This window comes from Helicoverpa armigera, chromosome 21, assembly GCF_030705265.1.
Source record: "Helicoverpa armigera isolate CAAS_96S chromosome 21, ASM3070526v1, whole genome shotgun sequence".
Classification (NCBI taxonomy): domain Eukaryota; kingdom Metazoa; phylum Arthropoda; class Insecta; order Lepidoptera; family Noctuidae; genus Helicoverpa; species Helicoverpa armigera.
In genome coordinates this window covers 4,783,613-4,795,703 of record NC_087140.1, presented here as the reverse complement: position 1 = coordinate 4,795,703, position 12,091 = coordinate 4,783,613, and the positions used below count along the sequence as shown (strand labels likewise).

The 12,091-nt window shown below is 34.5% G+C and overlaps 1 protein-coding gene and 1 non-coding gene across 2 annotated transcripts; one reads left to right on the top strand and one right to left on the bottom strand.

Annotated features, from left to right (window-relative positions):
- The first annotated feature begins 69 nt into the window (after window positions 1–69).
- On the top strand, window positions 70–3,036 carry LOC110379174 (uncharacterized). Its single transcript, XM_064039997.1, has 10 exons — window positions 70–382; window positions 484–532; window positions 710–763; window positions 1,285–1,416; window positions 1,779–1,814; window positions 1,889–1,909; window positions 1,992–2,102; window positions 2,319–2,360; window positions 2,469–2,480; window positions 2,942–3,036. Exons 1-10 carry the CDS (start codon window positions 356–358, stop codon window positions 3,019–3,021), a joined length of 564 nt encoding a protein of 187 aa, XP_063896067.1. The 5' UTR covers window positions 70–355; the 3' UTR covers window positions 3,022–3,036.
- On the bottom strand, window positions 871–943 carry Trnav-cac (transfer RNA valine (anticodon CAC)). Its single transcript has one exon. It is a non-coding gene; the product is annotated as a tRNA-Val (tRNA).
- Window positions 3,037–12,091: the final 9,055 nt, after the last annotated feature.

Here is a 12,091-nt window from a genome sequence, read left to right as displayed (position 1 = left end):
ATCGAAATCCAGAACATAAAGTTGCACTTGCACGTCGGGATTTAGAGATATACCCCTCTTAAAGTACCAAAAACGCGTTTTTTTATGAAATTTGACGTAAATTTTTTGGGGACGTTTGCATCTTGTCACATAAAAAAAAAATTATTTCCAAACAACCGTTTTGGATGAAGAAAAAATATAAAAATGGCCAATGTACGTACATAAAAATTGTGACTTCACGTGAATATCGATTTTATAGCAAATGGCAATCCAACAGATGGGTAACTTTTAAATTGAATTTTAATTTAATTTCAAATTGTATTTGAAAATAAAAATGAGGGGATAAAGTCGTGTTTGTGTTTTATATCTTAAAAATATGTTTTTATTTTATATTTTTGTTTTGGTGAGAAAGCTAACCTGCACCTTTTTTAAGTGTACTTAATTATTATATTTTTTTCCTTAATTAAGGAAAAGACATAAAGAATATTTTATATTTTGTTGTAGATACCATTAATTAAAGCAAGTGATAATTATGCACCCAGTTATCGATCTAGTGAGTTGTTTTTTTCTAATACATTTTTAATAACCAAAATGTTCTTTACTGTGATGATGAAAGACGAAAGTCCGTGGGATTGTTTATGTACTTCTTTTAATGATTAAAATTAGTTGATGCTTATTTCTTTTGTAACAATGATTGAACCACATCACTAATTTAATTATTTTTATATAGGTGTCATGGATGGAGATAAGCCGATACTTCGGATGCCCCCTAATTCAGAATCAGGTTTGTCCTACTATCATATACATATTAGCATATTCTTTAAAAATAAAAGTACAAAAAAAAAGTTAAGTAATAAATATTGAAATAATAATGATGAGCAAAAAGCAACCTGTTTCCGCCCGGGATCGAACCGGGGGCCTTGTGCGTGTGAAGCACACGTGATAACCGCTACACTACGGAAACTTGAAAGTGTTGTGCGAAATAGTAGATTGTATGTACCTTGATACTACTGTGACGTCACCACACCAGGTTTCAGAGCCTAGATTCCGGGACTACTTATTTCGGTATTGTTGGCATTTAAAAGGTAGGTGTGAAGGATGTGTTGTAGTGGTATAAAGAATAGCCTTGGAAAAATTCCAAGTATTCAATACGTACCTATGTATCTGTCTTTGTATGTGTACTATACCTACCTACATTATAATCATAACTTTGGTTTTCTGTACCTAAACTTAGTCGGTCGTAGTGAAGTGACCTCGCCTTTTTTATCGATATTTAAATTGTTTAAAAATATTTTAATTTATTAGAACCAGAAGAAGATCTTCCTCCAAGCCAAACTAATAGAGAAGATGCAAAGATGGTGAAAGACGTGGGAATCCTTATTGAATGGCTTGAAGATAACTTCGGATATGACCTGGCGACAGCCAGGAAGCATAACAGTGCGTTTGTTTTATTTTATTACTATATTCCGACATAGGTTTCACCCCCTTCCTAAGAGAACAGCTTCCCATCATCCTCCGAGCCTTTTTCCCGACTATGTTGGGGTCGGCTTCCAGTCTAACCGGATGTAGCTGAGTACCAGTGCTTTACAAGGAGCGACTGCCCTATCTGACCCCCTCAACCCAGTTACCCGGGCAACTCAATACCCCTTGGTTAGACTGGTGTCAGACTTAACTGCTTCCCGCATATGCCTAAAAAGTAGCTATAAGTTATTCTGACGTGTAAGCTATACGTTTTCGAGCTACATATTTCTAAATTCTTGAGTGTCTGTAATTTAATAACGATTTTATGTTTATTCCAGCGGAAGGAGAAAAGCCACATAAAAAACACAAGAAAAGTATGTAATATTCAATAGAATAAATTCAATAATATACTTGAATTAAAGTTACTTACTTTAATGCATTTTTTTAGAAAACTCTAAGGAAAAGAAACGTAAGTATAAATTTTTCGATGCTTATACTCACGTTTTAGCTTTGCAGATTTACCGGCAATCTCATATACCTTTATTTTTAAGCAAACAATTCGGACCCTGTTTGGGTAAGGGAACTCAAAGATTACTTAAAGGACCTCACCACACGCTTCAAACAGCAAGATATAGCAAGTTACACGAATCCTATTATTGCATGTAAGGCTATTTCATAATAATATACTTCTACTAGTTCCTAAAAATATAACATTACTCCTACAGGACAGGCTGTTCCCCGAGATTCCCCACGCATTCTGAAGGAACCATTGCCAACCTATAATCTACCTACCGACACTACTGCCAAGTTTCATCAAAATCCAACCAGTAGTTTTTGTATGAAAGAAGAATACTAATTAGAAAATGTATTCATTTCAGCAATAGAAAAGAAACATGATGTGAAAATAAACGATATTGATGGTAACGTATTAATATTGTTAACTTTCAAAAAATCTTAATGTTAAAAAAAACTAATTGTCAGGCTCTATTCATAACAACATTTTAACATTATTTTTGTTTGTTTTGTAGTGGATCAATATGGTAAGATTTAATTTCACAATTCAGTTTAATCATCATAAGGTTACGCAACTCTTGGAGCGGTCGTTTAATGGATGGGTAACCGTATCAGTGTCTCCGCATTTCGAACGCCCGCCGCCTACATACCAAGTGATATTGGGTTGCCCGGGTAACTTGTTTGAAGAAGTCAGTTAGGCGGAAGCTCCATGTAAAACCCTGGTATAGTTATCGGCACGGATAATGAGCTCTCGGCGGAAGAGTGGGGATCGCTTTGCGCACTGTACACTTATGGCAATAAACTCTAACACTTCTGCGCAGGTGAAGGTCAGGGCTCAATATCCTTGCCGATGATTATACTCAGCTGTATCCCTTCAGACTGGAAGTCGACCCCAACATTGTTGGGAAAAGGCTAGACAGATAATGTTATATCTATTGGTTTATGGTATACCTACTTATTTGATGACAATAAAAATGTTTTGGTATAGGTGAAATATCAATAAACTACACTGAATTAAAGAAAGAAAAGAAGGAAAAGAAAAAGAAGAAATCAAGTAAAGGCAAGTAACGAACGCGGCAACGTTCACCAAATTAGCTTAGATGCTCATTTGTTTTAGTCAATCTTATCACTATTAGGACCGGACTTCAATTCTTTACCTCTATATCTAGACACACGGCAGTGTGTCCGCCAAGTTCGAGCAAAAAAGGCGACACACCGGCCGTGGGTTATATTACACGAACCATTTCGGGCCAAATTCGACCCCCCTGTAACTCAAAATCTATTTTATTTACGCATATCAAATTTCTAGTATCTGTTGAAACCCCATCACTTATCTAAAATACAAAATTTCATTAATATACCTATTGTAGGTCTTGAGATATTGACGTCAGAAAATCGCTATTTTTACTATACACTCACTGACTGATTCACTGATTCACTGACTCACTCATCAAAAACCTAGACCACTTCCAATGGTCGTATTGACTTGAAATTTGGCATGGAGGTAGGTCTTTATGTCAAGGTAAAGGGAAAAATCTGAAAATGGCCAAGTGTGAGTCGGTTTCAAAGTAATGAAGGTGTTTTATACCCGGTGTAAATTTATACGGAACTAAAACGAACTAAATTTATCTATATTTATATAATATATCTTCGAATGGTACAAAGGTTTGTATTTAGTCAAAGTAAAGTAAAAATCTGAAAACGGCCAAGTGTGAATCACTTTCGAAAATAACGAATGTGTAACTTTGATCCACGAACATAATATATGATAACATGTCATGTCAGTCAGTTGGTAAATCTAGTCATAGTTAATCTAGTTCATTTCTTTGTAAGAAACATAGTGCATATTAAAAAATCTAAAAGATAGTATAAATGAGACATTTCTTTAACTAACTTCATCATAAGAAAAAAATAAAATAAACAACCTTACAAAAATAAATGAAATCCCACCCAAAACAAAAATGTGAAAGACTGCCAAGTTCGATAATATGGGAATGCTTCGCCTATAAAGAAGTGAGATCTGAATAAGTACCAAGTTCCATACACATACCTCAGTTAAAAATAGTTACTTTTTAATGATGATTACTTGGCAAGTTTTAATAGAAAATTAAATACTTGATTCATTGCGTTTAGTAGGTTTATAACAAGGTGTATGAAAACTTGCCAAGTAACATCATTAAAAAGTAACTATTTTTAACTGAGGTATGTGTATGGAACTTGGTACTTATTCAGATCTCACTTCTTTTATAGGCGAAGCATTCCCATATTATCGAACTTGGCAGTCTTTCACATTTTTGTTTTGGGTGGGTATATTTTACTGGGTAATATTTTACCTAAATGCGAGAGTTATGCCCGTGCCCGAAATTCATATTAAGTGTTCCCTAAATGCGCTTAGGGGATCCCTAAATTTAGGTATTTGTTAGTGAAAATGGGCATTACTCTCTCTATCAGACCGCAACAAACCTATTGAACCGATATATCATAACATATAAATAAATCAAAATATACTACTTTTATTCTGGTGCGGGAAATAGCAGTACGTGGGTGAAACCGCAAAAAAACCCTGAGTTTTGCTATAGAAACGCGAGCCCTGGACACTTTCAGCTACGCATACTTTTTATACGAAAGTCCACGAAAGCCGCTGAAAAAGAATACCTACAATAATTTCTTACCTACTTAATTAGTATATCGTTTCAAAATAGGCCGCAAAACAGCAATTTTCGAACGTCAAAATTACATGAGACAGCTCCAAAAATGCCACTTCCTATGTGTTATTGTGAGGAAGAAGAAGTGGCGCAACAAACTCCCTAGCAACAAAAGTCACGTCGGTCTGTCTTATAAAAAAAAAAACATGTTCATAATTACAATCTCTATTCAAAATTAAATTACCCAGTGTTAATTTAATAGGTAATTGATTATTATATTCTGTTTCAGATCATAAAGTGGAGGCCTTAAGGAATGGAGAACAGGACAGCGGCTCACTTTTAGAAGACGAAATGCGACTCCCCTCGCTAGAACTTTTATTATAAAATACACAATTGATATAAACCGAATTTTATTCCTATTGGCTTGCACATTCCTACTCCTAATCCTAATAACTTAAAAAATCTACTTGATAAGTGTTTGTAATGCCCAGACTCTGTAAAAGCTTAAAAAAAAAATTTCGCTATTTAAACATATTTGCATAATTATCTTAACGGTTATACCTTCCGATCTGCTAAAATATTTTAAACTGAAGTGTTTGTTCGAACACGCCAATCTCAGGAACCTCTGGATAAAAGAAAAATCAATATCAAATTGCCCATTTATCGAGGAAGACTACTACGTGAAACATTTTATCGGAGTGCCTGAAGTATTTCTCACTGCATGAGTAAAACTGCTGGCAGAAGCTAGTAGAATCAATAAAATACTTTAATATCGACTGATTGAAAGTCAATGAGCACTAAATTGCTTTCAACGTTAAAGAAAATGCATTTGTCGATTTGCGACGACATAAAACGTTAAATAGAGAAGTTTCATCTTAAATTACACTGTGGATTACCCACAAAATCTTCGGACCAAATAGTGTTGGCTATCGATATCAGATATCCGAGTATCGATACATCGTGTTCGTTTTGTGAATCGCCTTTAGGTTGAATCGGGTATCGAGTAGCTCTGGTTTTTGTGTCTTTTTATTTGCTTTGTTTTAACGATAGATATGTAGGTAATTTAAACACTTTCTAGTGCCACTTTTTTTTGATGCTTCATAGTCATGATATAAGATTATTTGGAGGCAATTTACGGTACCTACTGAGCAAATGTTTTAAATTAAGTAGGTATGTACCTATTCGATACCTACCTGAGGTATAATTATGTGCTCACTACCACTACCAAATAATAAATGATTTAAAGCCAAAAGATAACTCTCAGAAATTATTTTATGTATCGATTGGTCACTAATCGATACCTCCATCAAGACAGTTGCACATTACATAAATACATTGACACTTATCCACATCTTGATGACCACTAAACGTCACTACCATTACGTCATTTATAACGGCTAATGTGCACCTACACTTACGCAATGTATTAATGGCACCAGCTGAGCCCGGGTAGGTGCAACTTAGCACTAAAGTTTGACAGCGGGTATTTTGATGATATTGGCTTTATATTGTGCGGTCAGAGGTAAGTAGGTTAACGGTAATGGTCAAAGTGTGTCAGTAAAATTACCAGTGAACTAATATAAGTTTTATAAGCTTAAGATTTTTGGAAAATTCTGACAGTGTTAGATATCCCATTTAACGAGGTCTACGCTTTTTATCCGCGTGCACTTAGTAATTTCAACACGGGACATGGTTGAAAACATTTACAAAAATGCTTTAAAAACCTATTCGTTTCAAGTAACTCCAAAATCGAATACCAGAAAAAAAGAATCGATATATTCACTCGTTTGCAAATGCAAAGTGAAAAAATCGACTAACTCATTCGCTTCCCTATTCCTACCTTTTCTGTGGACTTAATTCGATGAGCGGCGATCCACTCACAATTGTACAAACACAAAATGAAATTGTACATGTTTAGAACGAAGCAAGAAAGCTTTTACAGTTCCACTGGGCTTTGATTAAACCGTGTTGCCAGATTTAAGAAGACTTTTGAAAAAGGAATGTTATTCCTGATTACCTATGATAGGAAATGTTTTGAACGTTTGGTGTATCGAGATTTTTGTTGTGAGTGGGTGAATTGATTTCGTGGTGTTTTAGATTGTATAAAAGAGTGGCTAGATATTCGAATTGAGAAGTGTTTTTTTTTAAATAGAATATGCCTTTATTATAAGTTACTTATTATGGGTGATTCTTTGGCTCGAACGCGTTAATCTCAGGAATCACTAATATTTGAAAAAGAAAGTTAAAACAAAAGGTATAGGTACCTATAAAAAACATTGATGCATGTCATTAACGCTTCAACAAAGTATGAAAAACATTCTCATTTAACTAAACTGCAGTTAAAATTCCAATTATGTACCTAGGTAACAGTAACAGGCAATAACTATAAAATTGAACGACAGTGTAATACCATGTGGACTGGGTCGTTAATTTTGCACGCGATTGTAATAGTGACAATGCTTTATACGCTTACACTGTCGTGCATAATAAATGAGCATGCATCAGTTTGCTCATTAAACATTTACCCCCTTACTACAAAAACTTAAACATCTGTTGAACACTTGTCTAAAAAAAGTGTGGGTGCAAAACGGACCTTATTGCAACGTCATAATTTGTCATTTAAAGTTTTTTAGTAAGGCTGCTAATATAATATTTTTTTTTTAATAATTAAAAATACATTTACGTACAAAATAATATTAAAAACCTTTTCAACCGATTTCCCAAAAAGGAGGAGGTTCTCAGTTCGTCGGATCTTTGTTTTTTTACGGTGCAGTAGGTACCTAAAGGGTAAAATAGGACCACATTATTCAGACTTCGTTGTCTGTTTGTCACCAGACTTATAGTCTGTTTTTTAATCTCGTAGACTAAATTGACACTTGCAAAATGTCAAACTTTCTAATAATTTTGCTAGCTCCGTGGTGCAGTGTTGTACTTACGATACCGGTTCGTTGAATCGTAACTTTTTACAATAAGTCATCCTGAAATAATGGGCTTATCCTTGATGATTACGCAAGGCTTTGCGTGGTCAGATATCCCTGGCAGTTTGTAGCACGTCGTACAGCCATGTGTACGTACGTGAATTTTAAATATAAAACTTTGAATAAATATTAAATTCGTCTATTATAGATAAAAAGTTACGATTCAACGAACCGGCATCGTAAGTACAACACTGCACCACAGAGCTAGCAAAATTATTAGAAAGTTTGACATTTTGCAAGCGTCAATTTAGTCTACGAGATTAAAAAACAGACTATAGGTGTCTCATAAACCGTGATAGTAAATCAGTTGATCGTTTTCAAAATAAATGTTTTACTTCTTTACAACTTTGCTTGTTTTAGAGAACGATTCGCACTTCGTCGGATTTATTTACTAGGTGTTACATTTAATGTGGTTACACTGGAGCGCAGAATAAAGTGCTTCTAACTCAAGACCTCTATTTTCTTTTTACGTGTTGAAGCCGATTAGGGTCGTTCGATGTACGAAATAAAATGAAACACTTAAATACGAACGATCGGTCATATCGGTTTTATAATAAAACTCCAAGTCAGTAATAAACTTGACCCAATTTTGACCTCCAAATTGTATTTATTCAACGCTTCTGAAGTGTACCGATATTTCGTGATGCGGTATTGGTGTAAAACAGGAATATTTTTCTGTTAAAACGAGCATACCTGCTCATCCTTTATAAATTATCCATCATAGGTCTACAACATATAGACATTTTTACTCAGACGAGCATAAGTGTAGCGAATAAGTATATACGATGGCATAACTAACTTAGTTTCTACCACTCGAAACTACTTCGTGCACTCGGATATAAATTAGCTGATAGTCTTACTCGATTAATGGGCTATCTAACACTGAAAGACCGTTTCAAATCAGGCTAGTAATTCCGGATTCAGTCACAAGTATAATATTTGTATAGATTAACGTAGAAGGGAATATGAGTATATAATTAATAGGGCAATCATGCAATAAGTAGGGAACGTAATTTTACAACATGTTGAGGAAGAAAACAAATGAATGAACAAGAAAACCTATTTGTGAATTCAATTTCTTTCAATAAAGTGCCAGTGGCTACACAACACCACAAAGAGTACCAGAGTATTAGGTATCTACTACACCTACACACGAAGGTACAAAAAAGCACTAAGTAAGTATACTAAGGTATCAAGACAAAAATCTATACTTGCCATTGGTTCTTGGTTCTGACATCAAATATCCTGTCTGACATTTAAAGAACAAAGAAAAGTAGGTACACAACTTCCAACATTCAATGGAGATAAAAGTGTTACATTTAAGCCACAAAACTCAATACGTATAAAGAGTTCCCGATAAAGAATACTGCTTAGAGAATCAATAGCGGAGAAGGAAGATAAATTACAACAATGATTGTGTTAATGGCTGAGGCGATGTCCTAGGTGGTTTTGTGAAGCGATGTGACGATATTGTGGGCGATACTTTAGAAAAAATAAAAAAGATTTTGTGCAGTAGGTAACATGATAGAATGCTAGCGAGTACCTTGACTTTTCTAAGGTAAAAACTCGGTATATTTAAAGTGGTTCTCCCATCTGTATCTGTCGCATCGAAAATCTTTACATCCCTTATAGGACACAATATAATGGAGACAGCTTCCAATGTCTCATATTGATATCACTTTCGAAAAGAAATTTGTTTTTAACATTGATGTCTGTTTTCTTATAATGGAATCGTTAACACTTCATTTAATTTGTCGAACATTTTCTATAGACGGAAAAAAATGCAAAAAATGAGCAATTGTGATAGAAAAGGTCCATTATTGGGTATGTAAGTACCGGAAGAGTAAGTCGTAGGTACTGTAGTCTTATTAATGCTTAAAGTTCCCTGTAACTTCATGGAGTTTCATAAATTTTATAATAGAGGAATGCATTTCCATGCTAAATAGGTTAGAAAGTTGAGTCAGCATATTCATGTGTTCACAAGTACGCTTGTTTTTATTGCTTTGAGTTCTACAAGCTTATTTAGGAGGGCAGGTAACGCCGAATGCTAGGTGCTCAGTAGTACCTACTCTTATTACAATTCCACATCAGAGGCTGGGTTTGATAAAACTCTGATATAGCTTGTTAGGTGATTAAACTTGCCTGCAGCTCACTCGATAAATATGCTCTATACAATCTACGAAGTGCCCTATAAAATTTACGAACGAAACACGTTGGTACATAAGTACAGACGTAGATATATATTTAGATGCATTTGAACCAGTTGTAATCGATGTTGTAACTATATCTTCGTCCGTCGTCCAACTAAACAAAACCCTTCGCTTATTGGTGTATTTAGCGAAATCAGAGTTTTCCTTCACGAGTATCGGAAACGAACCCTATTGTGACGTTCACAAACTGTTCGGGAATCGAGTTTGGTTCGCAATCTCGACGCGTCACGACTACATATATCCGAAATGAAACTGGTTCGTGTACGAAAAAATGTGAGAGTTGATAGAAAGGGAGACATCATGGTGGTAGCATTTTTGTAAATAATGTGGTAACTCTAGCTAGTACCTTGTTTACAGTTGTTTAACTGTTAAGTGTTTGTATCCAAAATAGTACAAAACTTCTGAATCGATTTTAAATAATGGCAATTTGTTCTATGACTTGGAATGATCGTTGATAGAACGCCTGTATTTCCTTACGCCATTGGTCTTGCCATCATTTCTTCATCCCAAAATAGATGATTCACATCGAATAACTTTGCAGTTAGTTGTGACTTTGGACTACTTTGGAGTAAGTTTTGAATCAGTAAATTTTGCCCCAATTTTTCTTTATTCAGTGATCAGTCTCATATTTTTCCCGAATTTTTAAAAACCTTAATTATTATAGGTTCTGACAGCATGTTTCTTGGCAGGTTGCCACTGGAATAAATTGCTATTCTCTTGAACAACACGTTCAATAGGTTTACCTATAGGTATTTACTCCTACGACATAAAGATCATTTGTCTAACATATTTTTGGGAACTTCACATTTCAGGGGTCCGTAACTTCATGATGATTCATTTTGGGACATTTCATGGCTAGCTTTAAGTAATCGATCTGAGTTTTCAATGTTCTTTGATAGGTCATGAGGTCACACTTATTTTGGAAGAGTACGGAGGACTTCCCTTTAGTGCTTAATAAATAAATTAAACCAAAAATATATCAATATAACCAATTCAGGATATTGGCGAAAAACATCCCATCACAACCTGTTTTAATATTCATGTAATTCACATAAAAAACTTCGCTAATACGACAAGGCAGATTTACCTATACTTACGAACTTTCTATACAAACAAATAAATCATTCACGTTAGAATTCCTACGAGATTTCAAGGAGCACGACTTTGGGACATAGTATACCTATTTGATATACTTAGGCTTTTGTCATGATGTATGAGGGACGCAGTAAATACATATATTACGTTTAATTTATATGTACGTGTCTCGTTATATGTGTGGCTTTTGACTTAAAATTAGACACTAGTTTGGAGATCATTAATTGCTAATGTAGTTACAATTCTCCCGCAATTTTTTCAGACAATGACACGACACATTATCTACTTTTTATCTGCTGTGTTGTGTCAGTAAATTGTGAATAACCGTTAAATCTATCGGTTTCATACTGTGTTTTAAGCAATGACAATATATCAAAAAGAAATATAAGAAAAAATAAATTATAATAAATACAATTTACGGAACCGTTCCTACTTAATATTGATGTTTTTGACGCGTTCTTCATTCTGAACTCAGTTTCAAGTGTCTGAGTAATGTGTGTAACTGAGAGCGATGACGGGTTAACTTTTTATAGTCGCTGTGAGATTACACGAGTCTGCAGGCTATCACTCACGGAAAGGTTAACACTGGTCATTTGAAACAAGATACATATCAGAAAAAAAAGGATTCTAAATTAAAGTAAGATACGACTATAGGAATGAATTAAAATAACTTTTAGAATAGTTCTTGTCCAGGTGCGGGAAGTAATGATATAAAGATGACAAGTTTGTTCGTTTGCTTGGACGCGCTAATCTCAGAAACTAAATTTCCGATTTGAACGGGTGCTGCTTGTGGTGCCAGGTCGTCTTACTGACTATACTATAAGTAGTATTATATAATTTTGTAAACTCTTTTCTTATACTTCTTTTTTTTTCTGGCTGAGCGGTCCAATTTACTAGATTCATTACTTACCTATGTATGTTGTACATGACATAAGGTTGCAATAGAATATCACATGAAGGTGGGCACTCCCTCATAAACTATTATAAATATTGGAGGCTATACAATTTTTATTTTTTTTTTCACATATTTATTCAATGCTTGAGTTAGACAAGTTACGTAGGGTGAGTGCTAGCTAGCATGTGGTCGATTTTGTAAATCATTTTTAAATGTAATTTTATTTTATGACAATATTGCGTATTGCATACTGCAATATACTCACTGTACTTTGTTGAAAGGTTCTTTTAACCTACAGACAGACATGTGTTGCTG